Source organism: Hyperoodon ampullatus, assembly GCF_949752795.1.
Source record: "Hyperoodon ampullatus genome assembly, chromosome: 16".
Classification (NCBI taxonomy): domain Eukaryota; kingdom Metazoa; phylum Chordata; class Mammalia; order Artiodactyla; family Ziphiidae; genus Hyperoodon; species Hyperoodon ampullatus.
In genome coordinates, this window is record NC_136929.1 from 9,080,369 (window position 1) to 9,106,800 (window position 26,432).

Genomic DNA, 26,432 nt, shown 5'->3' on the forward strand with positions numbered 1-26,432 from the left:
CGATGTGGCTACCAACATATTCAGCACCTTGTAATAATCAAGTTACTGATTTGAGTCCCAGAACAGCCCCTGAAATGAAAGAACAAGAGACCCTAGTTGTTTGTGAGTCACAGGTTGGCAGCAGCAGAAAAACTGACAGCAACTGGAGAGGAGCTTAAATACATGAAATCCACACTTTCTGAACTATTTCACACTCACTTCAAGCAGCTAATTGTCTACATGTTTTTAAAAAGTAAAGAGCTCAGAGTCTGGAATACGGATAGCTGCCCTCCGAGTGATGGGGCATTCCTAACACATCCTTAACTCTGTTATCAACATATGACTCCATACTGGGGGACCAGTCAAATATCAGATCTCATCTCACAGGTTACCTTGGGTATAGAAACTTCAGATGCCACTTTTTCTTTTACTCTATCCCTAAAGCAAGGTTTATTGTAGACTTATGAGTCTTTCAAGACCTAAAGTTCTTGTATTTGACAGTAACATACCAAGAAAGTCAAGAGTACCTGAATCAATGCACTAAGTCACCCATCTGCACCAATAGAAAAGATCAGTATCTTGAGCCTTTTCTCTTTTGCCTCTTTATTGAGAATCCTGAGAAAGTTGATCAGGAAAAAAATGAGGCAGGCAAGATACCACTACAAGTAAAAGAATTTCTAGACTCACTAAGTCATTTTAAATGAGCTTTAACCACTAGAGAAAAACTAGAAATCAACAGCCCCAATTTTGGGGGGCAGATACTTAGTACCTTACATTTTGAGCTTGGGAACAAAACTGCAACAAATATCTGGGGGTCAAGTCATAAGAAATCACTTCATGCTTAAGTATTTCAAATTGTGATGCTATTGAGTGAAATTATGTTTGATTTGTTTATGTGTAATTTTATTGGACTTTGTGAAACTGTCCAGAATGTTTACATACTCTTAACTTTTAAAAGGACAAAAAAAAATCTGTGCTTATCTGTTTATATATCGGAAATCACCCATCATAATCATATACAAGCTTGTTTACTGCAGAAACTACAAGGTTATGTGTTGTACCACAAGATATGTTCCTATTTAATACAGACTTAAAATCTTGTACTGCCTTAATGCAGTCCTGTATAGACCAGCTGCGTGAATAACACAAGTCGTCAGTACGCAGCATGGTCAGTCATTCCCATCGTAATCACTGTAACCCTGGTAACCACTGTTCCTTCTCTCATGGATACTTGACATCTTTTTCCATGTCAAGTCCTGATGGAAACTAGCACTAAAAGACCGGCCCAGACGCCCATGCTGCTTCTTGGAGATATTGTCCTCACTCTCAGATTTGGCAATTCCCTGGGCATGGGTTGAAGGTTGTGATTCTTGCCTAATGGTTCCAAATGGAAAGTTCCAAAGGCCAAATCTTTGCCAGCTAAGTCTCTGGAATGCTATGATGCAATGCAAATTTCCTCCAACCTGAGAAAAAAAAAATGTTGGGTTCAGAAAATGATAGGAAATTAATTATACTAATATGTGGGTTCCCATGAATTCCCTTATTTTCCCCCTTCACCTGCATCAAAACAGTGCTGACCCTTTGAGACATAATCAGATCACTTTATCCTGCATCTTACCTGACCAGCTGCCTTTACAAAAATATAACAATGCCCACAGGAGGCAAAACCCCTTCCCCCCATATACCTGTCTACCACTCACACATGCTGTACCCACCCAAGCTGACTAATCCAAACACCAAGATCATTCCTCTTCCTCTCCCTCCTACGCATTCTTCATATGATAGTAGGATAATGTGGATGGGACGTCTACTCAATCCACAGAACATACCATTCCCTGAGAACCGCCCCCAGCAGCCCTGTTGGTACACATGGTTCTGCCCCATGGCCACAGTTAATCACCCTGGGAGTGAACACCTGACCCAAGCTGGGCCAAGACTACAGAACTGAACTGAAGGCATGCCAGTCTTAGTCTCGACCGTTCATCTGAAAGGGAGATCTAAGTTGAAAGACGATCTTTGGGAAGTAAATAGACAAATAGACAGCTAAGAACAACACAACTCCCAAGAGAATAAGACAGACTAGCTCCCTGGCCCCTGCTAACATTCTCTTGCGTGGTACCAGTCCCCACTGAATCCAGGCTAGACTTCTTGCCCTTTCCTTTTAAAGATACCCCTGTGTCCTTAAAGTAATTTTCACTTTTCTGTCTAAAATGGTCTGAACTGGGTTTCTGTTATTTACAACTTAGAGTGCTGGGTAAAATAACTGCCTTTTGGCCAGCTGAGAAATACTTTGAAATACAATGGTGTTCTTACCTTCTTTGTTTTTCGATACTGCAGCCCCCTCTCTAAGTGGCGGATATCTAGATATTCTGGATTTTGGGTGTTTAGATCAGTAACAATATCCGCCCACCTATTGTTAAGGAAGGATAAAGCACAGTTTTCTTTAAGTTCAAAATACTATTGTAATGGAACTTTTCACATGAGCAGTTTGCTACAAAAGCACCATGGCAATAATTCTCTTATCACAGGATTGTTGCATCCAATAAGCTTTCCTAAATCCTTGTTTTTATGACAATTCTGTTTATCCAACTATTGCCAAGGTTACAAATGGTTACCCTGCATATGAAATAACTACATATCAGCCTGTTAGATGACATCCTGCAGGGTAACATAGAAACATTCCATATTTCCTTTTTAATTGGAGTCAAGTACATTTTCAAAAGATTTATAAGTTAATATGTCTTTACTCACAAACAACATGATTGATTGTATAGAAAATCCAAAGCAATTTGTAACTGCTTTGGATTGCAAAACTATTACTAAAACCAATAAGTGAATTTGGTAAAGATGCAAGATTTAAGGCCTATATAGAAAAATCCATTGTATGGATTTTTGTACAAAATCCATTGTACACTAACAGAAAATAACTGGGAAATGAAATGTTTTAAAAATCAATTTGCAAGAACAATATTCAACATCTTGTAATAACCTATAATGGAAAATAATCTGAAAAAAAAAAATATATATATATATATAACTGGATCATTTTGCAGTACACCCGAAACTAACACAACATTGTAAATCAACTATACTTCAATTAAATAAATTTACAATAGCATCAAAAATATACACACTTAGGGAAAATTTTAACAAAATACATATAAAACTCTATGCTAAAAATACAAAACATTGCTGAAAGAAATTAAAGCTCTAATTAAGTGCAGATATAGTCTATGTTCATAATGGGAAGACTCCATAGTGTTCAGATGTAATTCTCCCCAAACTAAACTATGGATTCTATGGATTCTACTCTAATCAAAATTCCAACAGGCTTTTTAGCAGAAATTGAAAAAAGGGGGAGAGGGTAGGAGTTAACATACTTTTTGCAGTGAATAGCAGGATGTTTTCTACTTGATTCTCCAATTAAGATCCAATATTCTACTTCTTGTGGTGAGAGGGGGCCCCTGCTAAATATAAAATACATTCACAGTAACCTTCATAAAGTCATTCACCCCCTTGAAAATATTGCTTCAATTATACACCGATAAAAGATACACTGAAGTTTATGCATAGATAGCAGTCACCAACACTAGAATAGATATTGGAGTTTAGGCTTGAACAAATATCTGAAGGCCATTAAAGAGAAAGCATAAATTAAATTTAGGTTTAGATCCCCTCTTACAAAATATAGGGCTAAAAATGTTGAAATATACCACCTCTCAGCATTTAGGAGGAAAAAAAAAAATCCTAGCATGCTACCCACCAGTGCCCTTAAGCTACACTTCTTCTTTCACTTTGCATTCAAAAACTTTCAAAAGGCATCCTAAAAATAAAACCCTAAAGCAGCAATACACCTGTAGAACTTTTAAACATACTGACGCCCTAACCCCACCCCTGGAAACTCTAATTCAAGTAGGTGTAGGGTGGAGCACAGGGAAGTATTTACGCAGCTGTAAAAGCATCTCAGGTGGTTCTTAGGTTCAGGCAGAGGTGAAGAGCTCTCCTCTAAGGGGGGCCAAGTAGGAGTACCTACTTCTTCACGTTTTACATTCGACAGGTGTCTGGAGTAAGGTGAAGTTGCAGGATCAAACTATAGAAAAAAACCACAATACACCCCACAGCCAGAGAGATGAATAGAACACTTCAGCGTCTGGAGAGACACCGTGGTTTTCCTCTTGCTCCCCGTTCACAAAGATACAACGTCCAGCTTCACCACCCAAAGGCCGCATGGCCTCCAGCCTCAAAGAACCCATCCTACCCCAGATGACCAAGCCACGTCCTCCCAGCCTGACCTTCAGCCCTTGCTGAGAAAGCAGTGCTGCCTGTTCCTCCTTCTCATTCACCAATGCCACCCACCCAGATAGAACAAACCAGAACTCAGCTGGGTGAGGATAACTGTGCCTATCAATCAACGCTTCTACTCAGAGTACTCATGGCTTCTGTTTTCAACATTCTCAAATAGGACACTTCTTCCTCTGCTTTCAACTACCCTGGCATTATCTCAACCCATCAATAAGAAAACTTGCTAAGGAGGAAAAAAAGTATTAACATTCAGTCACCCTCTCTTATTTACAGGCTGTCTCTTCTAAAACAATACAACTTTACCTGGAAGTAGACATACATAGTTAATAAAATAGAAACTTTGGATCAACAAAGGAACAAATATAACCATTAGGGTAATATGGTTCCTGATATTAGAAATAAAAATTGGCTGCAGGCTTCCTGGTAGCCAGGACAAAAGGGGAGCCCTGATAAATTTCATGTTATTCACCATAAGAAAGGAAATGCTTTTTAATGTACTCAGTTGCGGCAGTCTTCTTGACACTAGATTCCACAGTACATTTTCCCTGTGGGATCCTGGATGAGATCACTGAGACATAATATGTAAAGTCCTTTGTGGCCTTTTTAAACATAAAAGTGATTTTTCAAATGACTTTCTCTTATCATGACTCTAACAATAGTATCTAAGTGGATAATGTAAAAGCACAACTAACCAAACACAATTCTGCAGAAGATTAAGCTACTATGTTTAAAAGACTAGTCTCAGTTGATGTAAGGAAAGCAAATCACCAAGTCTTCCAATGTCTAATCAACCAAATATTTCTTAAATGCTTTCTGCAACATATTTTCCTGGTGGAGTATCCACATAAAATACAGAAATGCTTACCTGAATGCTTTATTAGCTTTAACGGGGGTTGCTTCAAAGCCAATTGGACAAAAATAATGATTTTGGCAATGGTAGATATAAGCTAACGATTCATCTTTCAATCCGTGAGTTAATTTCGACAAGGCCCCGGAAGCTACAAAAAACAAAAACAAACCAACTGAGGGACCATAAGGCACTACCTATCCTTTATACAAACAACTAGTTAAGGACTCAAAGACAGAAAAGACATTACTTGGAACACATGGACGTTGCTGGGGAAAAACAATGAAAAGCTATCGAAAGGTTAAAAAATAATTAATGGATTTCAGTTTTACCCTTTAGACTGAAATTCAGGCAAACTGAATAGCAAACTAAAAAACTGAAAGTCCTTGCTTACCCAAACCTTCAAATAGCATACATGCTTGTCTACAAAATTTTATTACCATGTAAAACATAATACCTAGTGTATATAGCAATGGTCTCAACTCCTCTGGTTGTACACATCTGTCACGTGAAATTTCTGAGTAAGCATGCCCATTATAAGCATGTTTGTTTATAAGCTTTGTACATATACTACTGTGCTAATATGTCTGTATAAAAGATACACAAAAAGTAGAAATTTTTAATTAGATTAAAATATAAACATTCTAATACATTCTTCCCATACCACAATGATCACCTTGCAGCTGCCATAATGCGGACATCCCAATTCGAAGACCACTGAGGTATATGGATAAATATAAACTCCAAACAAGTTCCAAAAATGAAAACTTTTCCCCACTAACACACACGTCAATCCTTTCTACAAAAGTCACACAAACCAGAGGAAAGACTTTCACAAGCCAAGTGTTAAGAACATCTTAAGAGACAGGCTGGTAGAACCACAGCATCCTCTTAATAACTGCTTCTCCTTGTATATTTCCCATGGCTGCATATATTACTTATGAAGTAATTTCAAAAGTATTACCATAAGAAACGAGTTTTCACCAGCACTAAATACTTAAAGCCATTAACTGAGGTTTCATTAACTTGCATCTCCTGGAAGACACTAAATTATTCATGAACAAATAGCCCATTAAAACTGGAAATCCTAAAAATGGTTGAAGTCGATGAAAGCTTGCAAGTTATGGTTTTTCTGATTGACTTTCTGGCCACTGAAATAGCTGAAGACCAAAAATGGCAGGTCAACGGCTGTAGAAGAGCCAAGGAGGCGGGACCCCGCCCCGACTTCTGCAGATACACACAATTTGTGAGTTCCAAGGAGACAGTAATATTTCTGTCTTAAACTCTTTCTCCAAGGTTTCAGCTCGGCCCTCCCCACAGATTTTTACTTCATGGCGTACCGCCAAAGCATACCTGCACACAAGGCAATCTGTTTTACTAAAATCTCTATTTCATAAGGATAAATAAGTCTTTCTCCTGCTTTGGGTTGATTTCCCCAGACGAGTTAAAAACTGACATCCAAGGGCAGCTCTAAATGAAGAATGATAAGACCTAAAATTCAGAAGATGGTCAATATTTCATTTCCATAGTTGAACTTGATTGTAGAGATGTTTCAGGATAGTACGTGAATGTAAATAGACAGATTTAGACTCCTCATAAATTCAGTAAATACTAAAGATGTTTATACACATAAGTGGTTTAGAAAGAACTCTTGAAATCTTTTTAAAATTGTGAAAATGCCAAGTAAAAAGTTATCCGAAACAACTAAAATGTTTTAATGAAAGAACTTTACTGTAACCTCCCAATGGAAATGTTTAAGTATTTCACACTTTCCTCCTTAAGTCAAATGTAACACAAAACAGCTGATTACTGTGATTATGAATAGTAGTCACATAAATATACTAGAATATATTCAGGGGCAAATGAAATAGGTATGAACATTTGCTCTCATTAATATTCACAGTATTTCATCTGCTACAAATACTCTATGACCAAGTCCTAGTTTTCTAGAGGACAGAAGTGGTTTTTCTTCTTTGGAGTAATTATCATGCTCCTCAAGAATGTTTCTTCTTCTTACTTCAAGGTACATGCCAACATGCTGATGGATTTAGATTAGGAATCAGCGAACTTTTTCCTAAAGGGCCAGTTAGCAAATGTTGGAGGTTTGTGGATCATGGGTACTATGCATACTACTCAACTCTGCCACTGTAGCTGAAAGCAGCCACAGACACAAGCAGCCAAAGGCCATGTGTAAGCAAATGGATATGTCTTTGTGCCAATAAAACTTTATTCACAAAATGGGCTGCTGGCTCATGGGCTGTTGTTTGCAGACCTCTAATTTAGATCAATAATTTTCAAACATATTTTGACATGGAATCCCTTCTGCAAGGGCAGTTTACATGCCAGCCCAGTCCATAACAGGGATCAAAGCAGAGTTGCTGTGGCCAAAGAGGAGGTATAGGGAATCTAGGTGCCCACCCCTTGCCCCCCACCAGCCCGAGGCAAACTCAACTGAGCAGAGATTGAAATTTGCGCACTGAATTTCTTATCAATGGAAGGAAATTCCTATCTGAATTTCCTATCAATGGAAGACCACACTCTTTATAAAGAAGCTGAATAGCATCTCTTTAGAAAGACTACAGCAGTAGTTCTCAAACTAGAGCACAAAGGGCTTGTTAAATAACAGACTGCTGGTACCTACCCCCTCGGTAACTGACACAGTAGGTCTGGGGTGGGGACCAAGAATTTGCGTGTCTAACAAGTTACCAGGTGATGCTGATATTCATCCAGGGGCCACATTTTGAGAGTCACTGGTCTAAGATTAAGAGGAAATTTTTGTTTAACTCAACTCAGGAAGTAAATTATGAGCATCTACTAACTACAAAAGCAACCACAGGGAAACAAAAGATAAGGAATGCACAGTACCTCAAGCTGCCCTCATAAAACAAGTAACTTTGATATAGGGTGGAAAAGGACAGTGCCACGAAAAAAGGGTGTAATTCAAAGGAATTCAAAGGAGAAAGAGCACACCAGGTTTGAGAAACCAAGAAGGGGGTGGCATCCAAGACAGAACATAATCAAGTGGCAGCATTTCAACAATCCAGACAGAGGAAAGAGCATGAGGAGAAAACAAAACCACTGCAGGGGAGGGATGGAATCAGGGAACAGCGTGTAGCCCAGTTCAGAATGTAGGGCACGATAGTTAGTGTGGAGAGGCCTATGGTAGGGCACCCCCAGAATTTCAGGATAAGGTCAGAAGAAGATCACCCTCTGAAATAAAAGACAGTAAAGACAATATTAAATACATTAAGCTAGTCATCCAAGAAAGTGATTCTATTTAGGAGAAGACATATAAATGTGTTACAGATGGAAACTAAATTCAGAACGACGTTGAGTCTAGACCAGAGTATATCAAAAAATCTGAAACTTCAGAGACAAAGCAACCACTACCAAACACAGAGCCATGATGTGCATGGTGTAGAGAAAGCAGAACAAACTAGAATTAGCCAGCCTGCTGTACTGTGAAGAACAGTATATGTCCTGAGCGGCCGAGAGAATCCTGGTGCTTTTTATAGTGTATTTCTCGCTCTCAGTTAATATATTAACATTCTAACATTTTTTGAGCTTGTTTAGTACAAGTCAGTTTTGTAAAGCCTTATCATCTATAGAAGAACTCCAGAGAACTCTAAAAGAACTTATTAGGATGTATTTTTATACCCTCAAAGACAAGGACCAGATTCTGTAACCCAGCAACATAGTATCATCCTGCAAGGCTCCTACTCCCTTGACATCTTTTAAATCCAACTGATACGTGGAGGACAGCAGGGAAAGACCAATCTTTTCTTGCCTGGAATGATGCTAAGGAGTTTATGCTTTAAGCAAGCACTAGAGAGCTCCCAAAGTGAAAAGGGATATATTAGCACCACACATCGAAAAACTTTATCCAGCCTTGTGTCTAATATGAACTGGAGAAAACCAGAGGACGAGGAAAACAGAATATGAATGCACAGTCCATCCAAGATGCATTAAGACACTGTAGTTAACTGGTAGCAATGGCCAGGGTGAGGGTATACGTGAGTTATGTCAGGATAGGGAAGAGGTAGATATTCCTGGCTAAGCAAATATAAGAATTTACAATATCTACCGGAAGAATAAAAATGAAATACATGGATATTAGTGTAATTTTCAAGCTAGGTATTAAAAACAAATGAATCTAGACATCCTTGGTAGCTAAGTGTACCAACAGTTTGAAGTTACTCAAATAATAATATTAATAAAATAATAATAATACAATAATAGGAAGTGAATAATAAGTGAACCAATAGTTTGAAGCTAACATTGGCAACTTCTGGCACAAATTTTTATTACGAGTAATTATATCTCTAAAAAAAATACTTCAACTCATATTCATAGTCAAATCTGTTAATTTTGTCTTTATTCCATGAGTGAGCTCAGTTTACATTTCCTGAAGGCCCACTGGAAATAAGCATGTCAATCAGCAAATAGGGAGTTACGAAAGAAGCGTAGTCCCCAGGAAAACCTAAAGCCTGTTGTGGGAAACAGGCTTGATATTCCTTAAAAATAATCTAAACAACAACAACAAAAGATACAAAGTATTTTTTTAAATGCACACTAAGAACTAGCAATGGTTTTCTCTACTGAATATCCCAGAGACAAATGAGAAAAGCCTATCTCTGCAACTCTTTCTTCTTCAATGAGAGGGAACAGAAAAGATTTCTGCTTGACACAGGTAATACTCTCCCAACTCTGAACACAATCAGGAGTCCCAGGGTCACGCATGCAAGGTCAGGGGGCATCAAAGGGCTATTGAGGGCACTCCCTATGGTCAAGGAGATGGGCAGACACGTTAAAAAGATGCAATGTAATATATGGTTGCACACTCCAAATGCTAAACAACAGATGCAAACAATCAGAACTACAGGAGTTAAGAGAAATCCGAGCATCAGAGATAAGGCAGTGCAAGGGACCACTGATTCTTGAAGCGGAAGACAAGAATATTCCAAGGGGGAAGCAGATCAAATATCCTTCAGGAAACACACATAGACAAAGAGACAGCGAGGAGTGAAGGGTTGTAATGGGGACAGTGAACACAGGAATCAAACTGGGAAAATGTAGTATTGAAATTTATTTAAAGAAATTACAGCAACCATTCCTTTCCCCTCCCAAAAAAGAGGGGGGAGGGAGAGAAGAGCTTGTTTATCCTATCACTCGAAGGAAAAACCCTGAGGTATGTTGGAAAGTATATTGTTTCTTAGTTTCTAATTGCCTGAGCAATTACTGAGAGAGATTGTGTTGACAGCCTCACTGGAAACAAACCAAAAAAATTACATACCATATAAAGCCGCCCTTCCCACGAGGACAGGCCCCCCTGCAAATGCACAGAGTTCAGTTAGGAAGAATAAAAGCTAACATTTATTGAGTCCTTACTCTGTGTCAAGCAAGGTGTCAAGTGTATTACAAATATGTCTCCTTTTATCTTCACAGTGACCCCATGGGGTGGCTCAGTAAATGAGTGTTTAAGTGCCTTGTTCAAGGTCACAAAACGAGTATGTGCAGAAACCAACATATGAACTCCAAGTTTGCCTGACTCACAACCAACTTGACAGACCCGCTAAAGGTCAACAGAAATATACCCTATTCTTTGTTCACTCCTTGGTTTTGATAAACCATGTACCCTCTCTGCTGACAGACTCCCTGCTTGACCACACTGCAGTTAGGCATCTCTGAGCCCTCTCCTCACTAGGCTTGGATCTTGGGCTTCTGTGTCCATCCTTGCTGAATCCAGTTTTAGCAAAATTCCTGCTGAAATCAGTTTAGAGAGAATCCCCCTACCCTGAATACCGGATCAAGGTCCTCACCCTTCACCCTTGGCCTGCCTGTTACAAGAATCCTGTTAGACCAATTTAGGAAGATTCCCCACAGCCCCACCTTGATGTCTCCTCTTAATAAATTTCCATCCATGGAACCACTCACTTTGGGAGTTGGCTACAAATTCCCAGCTGTCTTTGTTGTATTCAGGGTTGAGCCAGATCTCTCTCCCATATCCCAGTTCTGCATTACAACAGTCTTCAGTAAAGTCTTCCTTACTCTTTTAACAAGTGTCAGAATAAAATTTTCAAGTATCAGAATAAAATTTTCTTTAAAATTTTCCTTAACACTGTATTGCAGGTTTCTGATTGTAAAGTCAAAAGATGACTGTGAAATTTTAAAAATGGAAATTGTCAAACGATGCAAATTATTTAACTAGTGCATAGCTAAAACAATCCTTAGGATCGACTCCAAAACTCTCTGTTATAGTCAAGACCCTTCTAAAATAGACCTTTGGGGATTTCCCTGGTGGTGCAGTGGTTGGGAGTCCGCCTGCCGATGCAGGGGACACGGGTTCGTGCCCCGGTCCGGGAGGATCCCACATGCCGCGGAGCGGCTGGGCCCGTGAGCCATGGCCGCTGGGCCTGCGCGCCCGGAGCCTGTGGTCCACAAAGGGAGAGGCCACAACAGTTAGAGGCCCGCGTACCACAAAATAAATAAATAAATAAATAAAAATAAAATAGACCTTTGTCCCTTTCATAGTCCATTGTCCTGTTGTTATATGTTATTATGCAGGTCTGACAGCAAATATTCTAAAATCCTTGCATTCTCTTTTAGGAAGAGGAGCTGCAAATTCCATGCCGCTTCCTGAAAGGGTTTTAGTAGCAGGCAAGTAAGCACATGCGTGCACGCACACGCACACACACACACACACACACACACACCATGGACCCAAACAATACAATGTGTCAAAGTAGTGTTTATGACATGCCTTGAAGCTTTAAAAGTTCTTCATGCAAAGATGAAAAGAGTTAAAATATTAAACTGTATATTGAAAAGTGCCCTACATATTACTATTATCTATTATGATTTCCCCTTGGATAAAGAGTGATAGACTGTATTTAGGATTAACATCATGTGCCATGAATCAAAACCAATCTTCAAGATGGATCCTAAAGCATGTGTGTGTGTGTGTGTGTGTGTGTGTGTGTGTGTAAATCTTCTATATGTTTACTTACCAGTTTCTCCAGCTGTTTTATTCTTCCCATGAGGCTTATATAGAACATATGAGCATCCTTTTACATGGAAGTGGTCGTTAATTTGTCTAAACCATCTGAAAATAACAAGAAGACTCGCTCATAGCAACAGTTCCATAACAAAGAAGGCACTATTCCAATTCCAGAGAAATTCAGGCAGAGCCCAAGTCTGGCATATCTACCAGAGGTTGGGCCCAAATAGCTGGATGCATGGTTTACTATCTCAATGCACATCTACAGCATTATTATTTTGCAGAACTAGAAATAAGGTATTGCTTCTAAGCGAGGGCTTCGTACCTCATAAGTGTCGTATTTCCAGTGAAAGGGCCGAACCTAATATCCTCAAACGGGGGTTGAAAACCCAAAATATGTAAAGCTTCTTCTTGGGTGATAGCTGGAAGACTACGAAAGAAATATTGCCTTTCATTTCACAGTTCCAATCATATGCAAATATAATCTGTCTCAATGTTACTGTGTCTGTCTGATTTGCAAACAATTTTAGTAGTATTTTTCATTTTTATTTTATCATAAATAATGCATGCATATATTTTTAGCTAAAAGGCTTAAAACAAAATACAGCAGTTTTTCCCCAATTTATGAAAAATCTGTTCTTAAGAATCTTCCACTATAGAAAAAGCAACACCAAATAACTTTTGAATTTGGAGTTGAGGGATACCACTAAATTAACATACTTACTTTCCAGCTCCCATTGTGCTATATAAGAAATTCCAACAAGAAATTAATGAGGAGATACCACAAGAAGTCTTATACTGTGGTCGGCTTATGCAGTACCTGAGAAAATAAAAGACTGTTTTCACTTGAATGAATACAAAATATGCATACAGAAATAGAACACTCATGGCAACTGAGTGTGTTACATAATGAAAACTTTGATCATTTAAACCACCAATGTAAAATCTTTATTCATTTAAAGTATTTTCATATTTACTCAACACATTATAAATGCATAATGACAATAAATCATGTATTTTAAGAATGATGGCTAAGTATGACTACCTATTAGTTAAAGTGGATGTTACCCAAGCCAATGGAAAAAAATTAAAGATATATAAATTTAGACACCAACTATTAAAATTTCGATGTAAACTCCTAGTTGAGCTACACATATGATTATTTGCAACTTCAGTTGTAGTTCTTTATACAGTCTGGATATTAACCCCTTATCAGATATGTGATCTGCAATGTTTTCTCCCACCTTGTAGGTTGCCTTTTCACTTTGTTGATTATTTCCTTTGAAGCACAGAACTGTTTAAGTTTGATGTAGTCCCACTGGTTTATTTTTTCTTTTGTTACCTGTGCTTTTGGCATCATACCCCAGAAATCACTGCCAAATCCAATGTCATGAAGCTTTTCCCCTACGTTTTCTTCTAGGAGTTTTATAGTTTTAGGTCCTACATTTATGTCTTTAATCAATTTTGAGTTATTTTTTGTGTGTGATGTGAAGAAAAGGTCTTAAAAGACCTTTTAAGAGGTCTTTTAAGGTATCCCTCATTCTTTCACATGTGGGTATCCACTTTTCCCAGCACCACTTTCTGAAGAGACTGTCCCTTTCTCATCCTGTGGTCTGAGCACCCTTGCAGAAGATTATTTGCCTGTTTACATGAATGTGCATTTCTGAGCTCTATTCTGTTTCACTGGTCTATATGCCTGTCTTTATGCCAGTACCACACTGTCTTAGTTACTGTAGCTTTGTAATATGTTTTGAAATCAGGAAGTGTGTGGCCTGTGTTGCCCTCCTGCAATCACCACCTTCCCTGTAATTCACTAGAGGCAGTGTCCTCAGCTGGTATCTAGGGGATAAGCTGGAATCTTGGTGGCAATCAGCACAATGTTTCCTTCTTCAACCTTCTCTGCATTTCTGTAGTGCTAATCTGGATCTTCACAAAGAACTCAGATTCTTCCCCACTGACTCAATGGCTCATACCCTTAGATCTAATCAAAGAGTCACCAAACAGTTTGGGGTCACCCATGAACTTTAAAGAAACCTGCATTGTTTGAGGCCAGCAGTAATCTGTGAGTTCTTGGCATCTCCTTTCTGTTACTCCAGAATGCACAGGATTTGAAAAATGTATTACAGCCTATGGTTAGGGGATGATGCTATTTCTTTGCTTCAGGGAAGATAGAGGTTTCCACATTTTTCATTTTGCTGTTATTGTTTTCACGGGTTTGAGGGAAGGAGTGGAGTAAAAAGACCTTACTCTGTCATATTTCAATGTCCCTCTTCCATCTTAAACACTTCTTCACAAATCCTTGGGATCAACCCTAGGCACTTTTAAGATTTTTCACATTTTTTCATCAATCCAAACTTGTTTACTGGTCTTGTTCATGACCAGCTTAAAACTTTTACCGACATTCTACTATCTTCTGTGGGTCTTTCCATTCCATCTCTAATCTTGTAATATACTCTGGGAAATAAGCTTGTCATCCTGGTAATTTTTCCTCCTCGGTTATTTCTCCTATCTGTCCTTCCTCATCCAAGTCTTTATGTCCTCACATATTATACTATTAAATATAATTGCTCATATATGTGGTTATAACAAATCTTAAGTCTAAGGGATTCAGAGCAAAATGCACAAAGCCTTGCTCCAAAAAAACTGAAATTAATGTTTTTGATTTGTGTCTCTTCTCCAATACACTCTACATACTAACTATTGATACTACCAACTTATCTTTGTAAAATATCCTTTTGTTAAGAAATCATCCATGGCTTATCTCCAGAAAAAAAATCTAAATCCTTAGCCTGATATCCAAGAACTAGATCGTGAAGTGTGTTATAAAGAAAGAACATGGGGACTTCCCTGGTGGCACAGTGGTTAAGAATCCGCCTGCCAATGCAGGGGACATGGGTTCAAGCCCTGCTCCGGGAAGATCCCACATGCCACAGAGCAACTAAGCCTGTGCCCACAGCTACTGAGCCTGCACTCTAGAGCCCATGAGCCACAACTACTGAGCCCATGCGCCACAACTACTGAAGCCCGCGTGCCTAGAGCTCGTGCTCTGCAACAAGAGAAGCCACCACAATGAGAAGCCCGCGCACTGCAACAAAGAGTAGCCCCCACTCACCACAACTAGAGAAAGCCTGCATGCAGCAATGAAGACCCAACGCAGCCAAAAATTAATTAATTAATTAAAAAAAAAAAAAGAAAGAACATGGACTTTGGAGTCCAACTCTCTTCAGTTTCAATACCACATCTGCGTATTTGCTATGTGACGTTGAGTAAGTTTCTTAGCTTCTCTGAGCCTCACTCCAGACAGGCTGATCTACTCTTTCATTACCAACCTGCCAGACACTTTCCCACTATCCGTTCAAAGACCTTTAGACCCTCCATTCCCTCAGATTTCCTCTCTTAAGACCCATCTCCTCAGTGAAGCCTTTCAGTGATCATTACCACCTCTCATGTTGGTTGTTTATTCCCACCCATCATCTGACAAATTTCGTGAGATATTTAACATTTTCCACTGTTCTCAACTAGATTGGAGAACAAACACCCATTTTGTTCACATCTCTGTATTCTCAGCCCACAGTAAATGGTCCAATATTTATTAAATAAGTGAAAAAATCTAATATTTCTAAAGCCTCACACAAAAGAATTTTTAAAACCTCAAATTATAGATCAGTAATATTTAAAAGCTATCACAAATTAAACATCTTTTTCTTTAGAATAGGAACTGTATGTAAAGGTCACCAAATAGCCCCGGTTGGTAAGTGAAAGATCTTCTTATTAAAACAATGCCAGTTAGTAAAGGCAGAAGAAATGATAGAATTTTGAAATTGCACCATTTTATAATAGGATTCAGGCAGGGGTCATCAATGTGTCTGGCTGAAACCACGAGGTGAAAAGTTGATGGTTACCTAGATGTTAACCCAATACCACCGTCACCCCATTGATTACTTGATGGTTCCAGAAGAAAAAAGGGAACTTGACAATGTGGGCTAAGGCTGTTGCCACCTCGTTAATCCAGTAGGATCTCGAATATCAGATGACCAGACACCATGTACCTTCTGATGGGATATAAGGATGAAGGCCACAGGGTCACCTAGGCAGTGTTCTTGCCCAAAATGTTCAACCAGAATCTAATCAAGTCTTTATATCTAACTTCCGGTTTATAAGGACTGAGGTTATATGAGTAATTTAGACCACCAGCAGGAAAGGAATCACGCAAATTGGGGAAGAATCAGATGAGGAATGTTCTAGTTCAGAAGAGATTTACGGGCCACAACAAGCAAACACAATATGTGGTTCACGGCGGGTCCCACTCTGAACAACCAAGTGTGAAGACACTTTTGGAAAAATCTGGGAAATCTGAATTTAGTCTGGAAATGAGATGCTAAGGAAATATTGTTAGCTTCATTAGGTATGACAATGGTACTGTGGTTAGGTAAGAAAAAGGTCAATTTTTAGAGATTACCATCGTCTGAGGTCTAATACTTTCCGCTGCTTAATATCTTCAAGAAGAGAATACTGAGGCCACTCCCTTTGATGTCTTCTTCCTTTCTTGTCTGAAGTTTTTTTCTTGGAAATTTGCTTCTTTCCATTGCCTAGAATACAAGAGTATAAAATGAAGTCAAATGAAGTAAGATGCCAAGGCAATACAATTAATTACGTAACAAAATATAAAAGTAACTAGGTCTGAAAATGCTATTTGCAAACATATTGAAGACATACATGTATCTTCAAGAACATGCCCCTGCCTTAAAGAGAGAGAGAGAGAATAAAAACACTTTTAAACAACCATGAATGTTATTTCCTATCAGGTTCTTATATTCCAATTCCTGAGCTAGTTACTTAGCTAGTAAAATAATCAATCACAAAATGTTTTGCCACATCTAGAAAATAAAATTACCAACAGTAAAATATTTAACTAGACCACTTTCCAGAAAATGAAACCTTTCTATAAAACAATAAAGCCACATTAATGTAACTCTGTTGAGAAAGTAAAAGCAGTAGATCCAGTAATCTGATGATGTGATATTTAAAAATAGTTCCAGGCTTACAGAGACCACAAAATGAATTAATCATTAAGGATGATTAAGAATGATGGGCTTCCCTGGTGGCGCAGTGGTTGAGAGTCCGCCTGCCGATGCAGGGGACACAGGTTCGTGCCCTGGTTCGGGAGGATCCCACATGCCGCGGAGCGGCTGGGCCCATGAGTCATGACCGCTGAGCCTGCGCGTCCGGAGCCTGTGCTCCGCAACGGGAGAGGCCACAACAGTGAGAGGCCCGCGTACCGAGAAAAAAAAAAAAAAAAAGAATGATGCACATAAGTACATTATTAAAATGCAACTTTAGCACCAGGAGCCAGAATGGAAAACAAAGTCTCCTTTCTGTGTGCAAGTATGTACACGGGTGGGCACGTGCACACACACACACATCACACACATTCTCCAAAAGACACAGGGGGAGGGGAAATTGGGAGCCCCACAAAAGGAGAGGCAAAAGTGAAAGTGAGACTTTACACTTTTTAATTTTTATACTTTTTTATTTCCATCTAATGGATCACCCACTCAAAAAATTATATAAATTAAAATATTATTAAATAACATCCAAGCCTCATTTCACTAAAACCCCATTAACATTTCAGATAGCTACATGCACTTTAAAATTTCTCACACATATCATATTTTAAACAAAATAAATCTGTTACAAAAATTAAATAAAAGCTAATATTTCATTTTTATGAGTTAGTCATAAATTATAAAACATAGATTATATAGATATATGTCTAGAAAACAAACATGCAAAAGGAGCCATTTTATTCATTCTACAATGAAACAATTTAGCGCCCAAAACCAGCTGGAACCAACAAGGACCTACTGTATAGCACATGGAACTATATTTAATATTTTGTAATAACCTATTAAGGGAAAAGAATCTGAAAAAAATATATATATATACACACACATATGTATAACTGAATCACTGTGTTGTACGTCTGAAACTAACATGACATAGTAAATCAACTATACTCCAACTTTAAAAAATACATTAAAAAAAACCCAGCTGGACCTCAGAAACTGTTGTTACACAGGGGATTTCTCTAATTTTTGTAAAATGGTGTAATATTGAACACTAGAAAAATCAAGAAACAAGGATTTTTCCCCCTTCCCTTTAGTTATTCTTCCTAAGTCTTCACAGAAACACAAAGTTTCTCCCAGAGCTGAACAACCCCTGGCAAACATGAGCAAAATCTCATTCTGACAAATTTCTTTCACTAATAAAATAAATCTTAGTGAGTGAGAAGATGGAAAATCTACTTTCCACCATTTCTTGAAATGTCTTCACTGTTCAATAATGACTTAATTCCCTAAGGAGTTTTCCAGCCACTTCGATTTTTAGTGGCTAATGAAGCATGGTAACCTGTGACCTCAGCAGCTCATAGGGTCATCTGTACCCACCTACAGTCCTCAAAGACTCACCTGAGCCTACCCTCTGTTCTCTTCTAGATTACTCCCATGAACCCTGGGATAAAAAAAAAAAAAAACTATATATGGTCTATATGAACATCCTTCATGACATCCCCACACTGCCAAACAGAGAGCTGGTCCCACAGGCAAAATTCCAGTCAATCTGAGGAAGGAAGCTCTGTCAAAGTGGAAGCCACATTTGAGAGGGGAGCATAAAAGAGCAATGCCTGAACATTTCTATCTCCCCATCACGTCAACTCCAGTAACAATTGTCCACTGCCCCTTGTTATTGCCATATTCCTTCTTCCATCCCTCACCCTGCTCACAACATACCCATTTAGCTCCCAAACCAAAAATACACACACACACACACACACACACACATATCCACCAGACTGGCTTTTAGAGAAAGGTACCAGGATAGCAAATAAAAATAGAATACTCACCATCTTTTTGACTTAAATAACCACAGGACAGAGTTCCAGGCAATTACCGTCATTAGAACGTGAGGTTGGGGGGATCCCAGAAATAAGAGGGCCAGAGAAGGGAAGAAGCCAAATCTGACCCAAATCTTAGGCTGACCCTTGAACTGTGCATGCACAGAGCAGAGCCCAAACAGTACAGCTAAGGCTAAAAGAACTGAACTGACATTTGAGATGGCCTCAGAGGACAGAATTTGCAGCTTTAGTCCAACCAAATTAACTGCTGCTAAAATTTTAAAAACAAACAAACAAATAAAACACTCTTTGGGGGACTATATCAGAATCCAAAATCACCATAACATTTCCACCATCATGAATACAATCCAAAAGTACTGAACACGTGAGAAAACTGAAATATGTGACACATTCTCAAGAAAAAAGATAAGACCAACTCTGAGATGACCAGCAGGTTAAGATTTTAAAGTGAGTATTATAACTACACTCGATGAGATGGACAAGGTGCTCTAGCAATGAATGAAAAGATAGCAAACCCAAGAAACTATTTTTTTAAATGTAAATTCTAGAACTAAAGTAAACAATATCTGAAATAAACAATTCACTGAATGTACTTGACAGCTATCTTAAAGAGACAAACTTTAAATATAAAAAGACACGGGTTGAAAATAAACGGGCAGGGCTTCCCTGGTGGCGCAGGGGTTAAGAATCCGCCTGCCAATGCAGGGGACACGGGTTCAAGCCCTGGTCCGGGAAGATCCCACATGCCGCGGAGCAGCTAGGCCCGTGGGCCACAACTACCGAGCCTGTGCTCTAGAGCCCGCGAGTCACAACTACTGAGCCCATGAGCCACAACTACTTAAGCCCGTGCGCCTAGAGCCCGTGCTCCACAAGGGAAGCCACCACAATGAGAAGCCCGCGAACCGCAATGAAGAGTAGCCCCCACTCACCACAACTAGAGAAAGCCCACGTGCAGCAATGAAGACTCAACACAGCCAAAAATAATTAATAAATTAAATTAATAAATTTTAAAAAAAGAAAATAAACAGACGGAAAAAGATAGACCATGCAAACATTAGTCAAAAGAAAGCTGGAATAGCTATATTAATATCAAAAAAGTAGCTTTCAGAACAAGAAATATTGCCAGGAATAATGCGGGATGTTTCATAATGAGAAAGGGGTCAATTCATCAAGAAGAAATAAAAATCATAAATGTGTGTGCACCTTATAACAAGGCTTCAAATTACATGAAATAAAAGTCAACACAATTAAATGGAGAAAAGACAGCTCCACAATCATAGTTGGAGGCTTTTAACACCCCATTTTCAGCAATTGTTAGAACAAGACAAAAATTAAGTAGCAACATAGAAAATATGAGCAACATTTTCAAACACTTTGATCCAGTAAATATCTTTAGAACACGACACCCCACAACTCCAGAATGCACCTTCTTTTCAGGTGCACGGGGAACATTCAGCAACAGAGACCATATGCTGCCTCAGGAAACAAGTCTCAGTACATTTGAAAAGACTGTGAGCTTAGCACAGGGAACTATACCCAATACTTTGTAATAACCTATAAGGGAAAAGAATCTGAAAAAGAATATATATATATATTCAGAATATATATATATATATACATATATATATATATCTGAATCACTGTGCTGTACACCTGAAACTAACACCACATTGTAAATTAACTATACTTCAATTAAAAAATAAAAAAAGACTGAGGTCATATGTCCTCTGGAACTAAATTATAAGTCAGTACTTAGAAAAGCCCTAAATACCTTGAGATAACATAGCATACTTCTAAACAATGCATGTATCAAAGAAGAAATAACAAAGGAAATTAGAAAGTACTTCAAATTAAATGACAATAAAAATAAAGTGTATTAAAATTTGTGGACTGCAGCTAAAACAGTACTGAGTGAGCAATTTAGAGCATTAAATACTTTGGTAGAAAAGTCTTGAATCAAGAGGCTAGAAAATGAAGAACAAATAAACCCAAAGTAAGTAAGAGGAATGAAATAATAAAGATCATAAGTCAATGAAATAGAAAACAGACAATTCAGAAAATTAGCAAGCTAAAGCTGATTATTTGAAAAAGACAAACAAAACTGATAAACATCCAGCTAGGAAAAAAAGAACATAAACTACCAGCATCAGGTATGAAAAAGGAGTTATCACTAAAGACCCTACAGGTGTTAGAGGGAGAAAACAGACTGTTAGAAACAACTTTACGTCAGCACCTTGATAACGTAGATGAAACGGACAAACTAAACTTTGACAGAATTGATGGGAATCAAGACAACTCCATAATCATAATTAGAGATTTTTAATACCCCTCTGAAAACCCCTCAAAAAACAGGAAGAGAGAATTCTTCCAAACATGTCTTAGGAGACCTGCACAGACATTATGAAAAAAAAATTATAGACCGATCAACCAGAAATAGAGACATAAAGTGAAATCCCTGGACACCGCGAGAATTACAAGTTTACATAACATTCTGTAAAACAAGTTGATTTTGCAAATGAATGAGTAGACAGAGGTTTTACAAAACGATCAGAGAAGCCTAGAAGTAAAGTACAAACCTGACTTCTGCCTCTTTCTAGCTGTGCAGTTATGCCCAAGCAATGTATCCCCTCTATGCCTCCATTTCTTCACCCATAAAATGAAGACAACAGTACCTACCTCACAAAATTCCTGTCTTACTGTGAGTTCAAAAGAAAAAAATGAAGAGCATTAGTATCTGCTCCAGAACCACCACATTGAAATTGTGAAGGTTGTACACTGCACCCTCTTAAACTGGGCAGTGCACAACTTACTCAGTGGTACCTGGAGACCCTGTTGAGTGTTCAAAATTTTTTAACAACAGAAGAGCCAAAATGTTATGTAGTAAAAAAGAAAACCAGATATTTATTTAATTTTATTTATTTATTTATTTATTTTGGCTCTTATTTATTTATTTTGGCTGCGTTGGGTCTTCGTTGCTGCGCACGGGCTTTCTCTAGTTGCCGAGAGCGGGGGCTACTCTAGGTTGCGGTGCACGGGTTTCTCATTGCAGTGGCTTCTCTTGTTGTGGAGCACGAGCTCTAGGCACGCGGGCTTCAGTAGTTGTGGCACGTGGGCTCAGTAGTTGTGGCTCACAGGCTCTAGAGCGCAGGCTCAGTAGTTGTGGAGCATGGGCTTAGTTGCTCCGCGGCATGTGGCATCTTCCTGGACCAGGGCTCGAACCCGTGTCCCTTGCATTGACAGGCGGATTCTTAACCACTGCGCCACCAGGGAAGCCCCAAAACTAGCCATTTAATTGAGAAACATGATTCATGTCACTGCAAAACCATGAAGTAGTATGTTATTCTAGCCACATCATTAACCATTACTAAACTACTGAGTACTTATCTACAATACTTGTGTTTTACAGCACTCTTAGATTTGTTCAAAGCTCTCAAAATGCAAAGGTTATGTTTGAAGTTTCCAGTGGCAACACATTAGTGAACTAAATGTCCTACGCCCAAGGTTATTTTGTTAACTATGTTGACAAACAACATGATAGCGATGTGCCTTGTTTGGTATCATAAAAAGAAAATCTGTTTGAAGGCAAGTTTAAACAAGATATATTGTTTGTTTTCTCCTTATTTTCACATGAGAACATCATGGCTCCTTCCTTACCTGATTTGTGTTTCAAATTCGTGGTCACTCCATCAAATTCAGATTTGTCAATTTCCCACGCAAGAGGTAGCTTGCCCAGGCTGTTGGATAAGTTCTCCAAGCTATTTTCTTCATTGTAGATGATTTCCGATGTACTGGTCGGGATGCCAATGTATCTTGAGGAATTATTTCCAGCAGATAAAGAGGTACTATTGGGGAGGCAAGAAGAGCGGGTTGGATTTGGAGTTTTGTAGATTGAGGTCGCCTGGTTGAGAAAGGCGTAGTCTGAACAGATGGCATAAATTTTCTCCCGAGTGTGGGTCACTGGACAGCTCCATGGATAATGACCATCTCCTTTGGGACCCAAGGGTTCTCCAGAGGCACGAGTGCAGAAAGATTGTACGGCACCTTGTAGATTCTCTTCGGGAGACCTTCTCTCAGATTTGCACTCACCATTTCCAGAATCATTTGTCCTTTCTGCTTCTGCAACGTTAGGCATTGAATGCAACTATAAAAGTTCTGTTATGAGGAAGAGGTTGCAACTCTTTCTATTTCTTGAAAAACAGCTGTGACAATTGTTTACAGCATTCTACAAAAACGTGAGCGCTGCAAAAATGGGCTCCTAAGAAAAGAGGGAAGAGAAAGAAAGATCAACAATCCACTAGACACTATAAAAACACTAAAAACTATTTTACATGTTTCATATGCATTCATTCAATAAATATTTATTTTACAACTACTATATGCTTAAGTCATGATCACTGACCATCTGTCTTGTTAAAAATTATTGTTAAACGATGCTTTAGGATAATAAAAAAGACAAGTAACTCAATTTAAAGATGGGAAAAATATCTGAATAGTCATTTCTCCAAAGATGGTGTAGAAATAGTCAAGAAGCACATAAAAAGATGTTTAGCATCAATAGCCATCATGGAAATGCAGACCAAAACCACAGTAAGATACCACCTCACATCGACCAGGGTGACTCGAATCAAACAGATTAACAATAAGCATCAAACAGGATAAGGAGAAATTGGAACCCTCAGACACTGCTGGTGGGAATGCAAAATGGTCCAGTGACTTTGGAAAACAGGTCCTTAAACATTATACGTAGAGTTACCATATGATCCAGCAATTTCACTCCTAGGAATATATCTAAGAGAAATGAAGACATATGTCCACAAAATGTTCATAGCAGCACTACTCGGAATAGCTAAAAAATGGAAACAACCCAATGTCCATCAATAGATGACTGGATAAATAAGATGTAGTCTATCCATACAATGGGACGTTATTGAACAATAAGAAGAAATGAAGTACTGATCCATGTTACAACATGGATGAACCTTGAAAACATTATGCTGAGTGAAAGAAGCCAGTTACAAAGGACCAGAAAGTGTTTAACTCCACTTCCATGAAATGTTCAGAATAGGCAAATCTATAGCAACGAAAGTTAGATTAGTGATTACTTAGTGCTGGGAGGTAAAAGGGGATTGGGAGTGATGGGGTTTCTTTTTGGAGTAATGAAAATATTCTCTAACTGACTGTGATGATGAACGCACAACTTCGTGAATATACTGAAAGCCACTGAACTGTACACTTTAAATAGGTGAATTGCATGGTGTATGAATTATATCTCAATAAAGCTGTGCATGCATCACCACAATCAATTATCGCTAGTAGTAATTAACTTCTGATCAGTCTCAGGAAAAACTGAGTTTCAAGTGTACACCGATGCCTTTGGGGAAGTATACAAAGAAAAGTTTAATAGCAACCAAGGGCATCTGAGGAAGCTGGAGATTTATACAAAAGGAAGAACTTGGTGAATCAAACCATAATAGGTGGTGTGGGAGACGCTGAAGCAGGTGCCAGGCAGAGTGAGCCCACTTCCCAGGGCTCCCACGATGGAGCAGCACTTAATAGATAAAACCCACCCTCGGTGACCAGTTTGACTTTGACCAGTTAATCTCTCTGCCCATTCGCTTACTTAAAAATTTAGAAGTGAGAATCATGTTCCCAGGTTACAGGAAAATGATTATATAAAACCCATGCTACAAACACTGAATAACAAAAACCTATGACTAAGGCAATAAGAAATAACAGAAGATGATTCCCATAAGACACCTGGAGTCTGTGAGGAGAAACCAGCAAAGGTACTGCAGGTCCTTCGTGGAATTTATGGACCAGAGCTCCCATACAAGAGGGACTCCACATGTCCTAGGAAAGATTTTATTTTCTTTCTTTTGAAGGAATGCTTCCTCTCTAGTCAAACCTTCAGGCAGTGATTTTTTTAGGACTCTGTGCAGAGTTTATAGTCTTTTGCAGGCTTGGTGGGGAGTTTCACCACCAAACGTGGACCCTTCAGTGGTTTCACTTTGGAAAACCTTCCTTTGCTTTTTGGTCAAGGAGTAGGTAGAGTGGATCTCTAGACAGGAAGCTTTGATGCTTTCTCCTTCTTCTCATTTCCGGATGTGATGGTGATGGTGGAGGAAGATTTGAAGAGAAGCTCCGTTTGTTACAGGTCAAACTCTGGGCTTCTCTGATTCGTAGCAGATGTCCTAGCAAAGCATTTTCCTTTTTTTTAAAAAATTTTATTGAAGTGTAGTCGATTTACAATGTTGTGTTAATTTCTGCTGTACAGCAAAGTGACTCAGATAGATATATACGTTTATATCCTTTTCCATATTCTTTTCCATTATTGTTTATCACAGGATATTGAATATAGTTCCCTGTTAGCAAAGCATTTTCTACTTCTTTTCTGTTATCCTCATGCCTTTCACTAAAAGGCCAGAGTAGTGGATAGAGGGAGGTCTTATTTCTGGCATTGGGGTTGCGTGGGTGGGTTGCAGTATGGTGGGGCTGGAAACAGAGCATGTGGTCATGGTGAGGTGCAGTAGACAAAGCCTGAGGGGGCTAGTCTGGTGCGGCGGAGACAGAAATGTTCCAGGCCCTGCCCTGTTATCTCTTCATCTCAGGCCTAGCTTCTACTTTGACAGAGCTTCCTTCCTCACATTCAATAGAATTTTGCCTGTTGGTACCAACCCTCTGTGCGGCAGCCTGGGGATGTTTGAACGATGCTAACTTGGAACATATATAGGAGGAATATTCTTATCAGAAACCTAGGGAAAGGGAAATCACTGCATTTGTGTATAAAAGGTAGGGTGGAGCTTCCTGGAAGCTAAAGACGAGAAAAAAACATAGCACTTGATTAATAAAAAGTTTAACAGTCTGGTTTTGCTTGTTTGTGTTTGGAGTTTGTTTGCTTTTAAATAATGGTCACTGACAAGACTGATCCCTTTGGTTGCACTTTCACCAAAAAAAAAAAAAAAAAAGCAAAGATCATAAACAAAAGTGCATACTGATTGTCAATAAAAGCTAATAGTAAACTTGGAGTGGTATGAAAACTTTCTCATTTGAACCACTGCTTATGGAAACTTCTCTTTGAAAAATTGTGTCATATTTATACATTTTTTCACCTGAGCGAAACAAATTACAGAAAAAGATTGCAAAATACCAAAAGATATCACACAGAAAAGGAGAATTATCCAAACCCCATGACCTAAACACTGCTGATGTTGATTTCCTTTCCTTATTATCTGTCTGACCCATGTCTTTTCTCCCCACGACAGCGACCAAGGGCGCTGGTGTTTATTGTGTCCTCAGGGTTCCTCACAAGTGAACTAAGCACAAGTTATTACTGATTACAGAATCATTATGGAGGTCAATTACTGTATTAGTTGCAATTATAGCCTCAGGAAATG

General features: G+C 38.7%; 1 protein-coding gene across 2 annotated transcripts; it reads right to left on the reverse strand.

The window, feature by feature from the left end:
- Nucleotides 1-1,148: 1,148 nt before the first annotated feature.
- On the reverse strand, nucleotides 1,149-23,185 carry BIVM (basic, immunoglobulin-like variable motif containing; the record flags this gene model as incomplete). 2 transcript variants are annotated; one of them, XM_079722092.1, is made up of 9 exons in its annotated part: nucleotides 1,149-1,442; nucleotides 2,293-2,389; nucleotides 3,360-3,446; nucleotides 5,147-5,279; nucleotides 12,136-12,230; nucleotides 12,451-12,555; nucleotides 12,850-12,945; nucleotides 16,585-16,714; nucleotides 22,693-23,185. In XM_079722092.1, 9 exons carry the CDS (start codon nucleotides 23,168-23,170, stop codon nucleotides 1,149-1,151), a joined length of 1,515 nt encoding a protein of 504 aa, XP_079578218.1. The 2 variants fall into 2 exon arrangements, with proteins under 2 accessions (XP_079578218.1, XP_079578219.1); XM_079722093.1 differs by lacking the exons at nucleotides 16,585-16,714; nucleotides 22,693-23,185 and having other exon boundaries at nucleotides 1,149-1,463; nucleotides 12,850-12,863.
- Nucleotides 23,186-26,432: the final 3,247 nt, after the last annotated feature.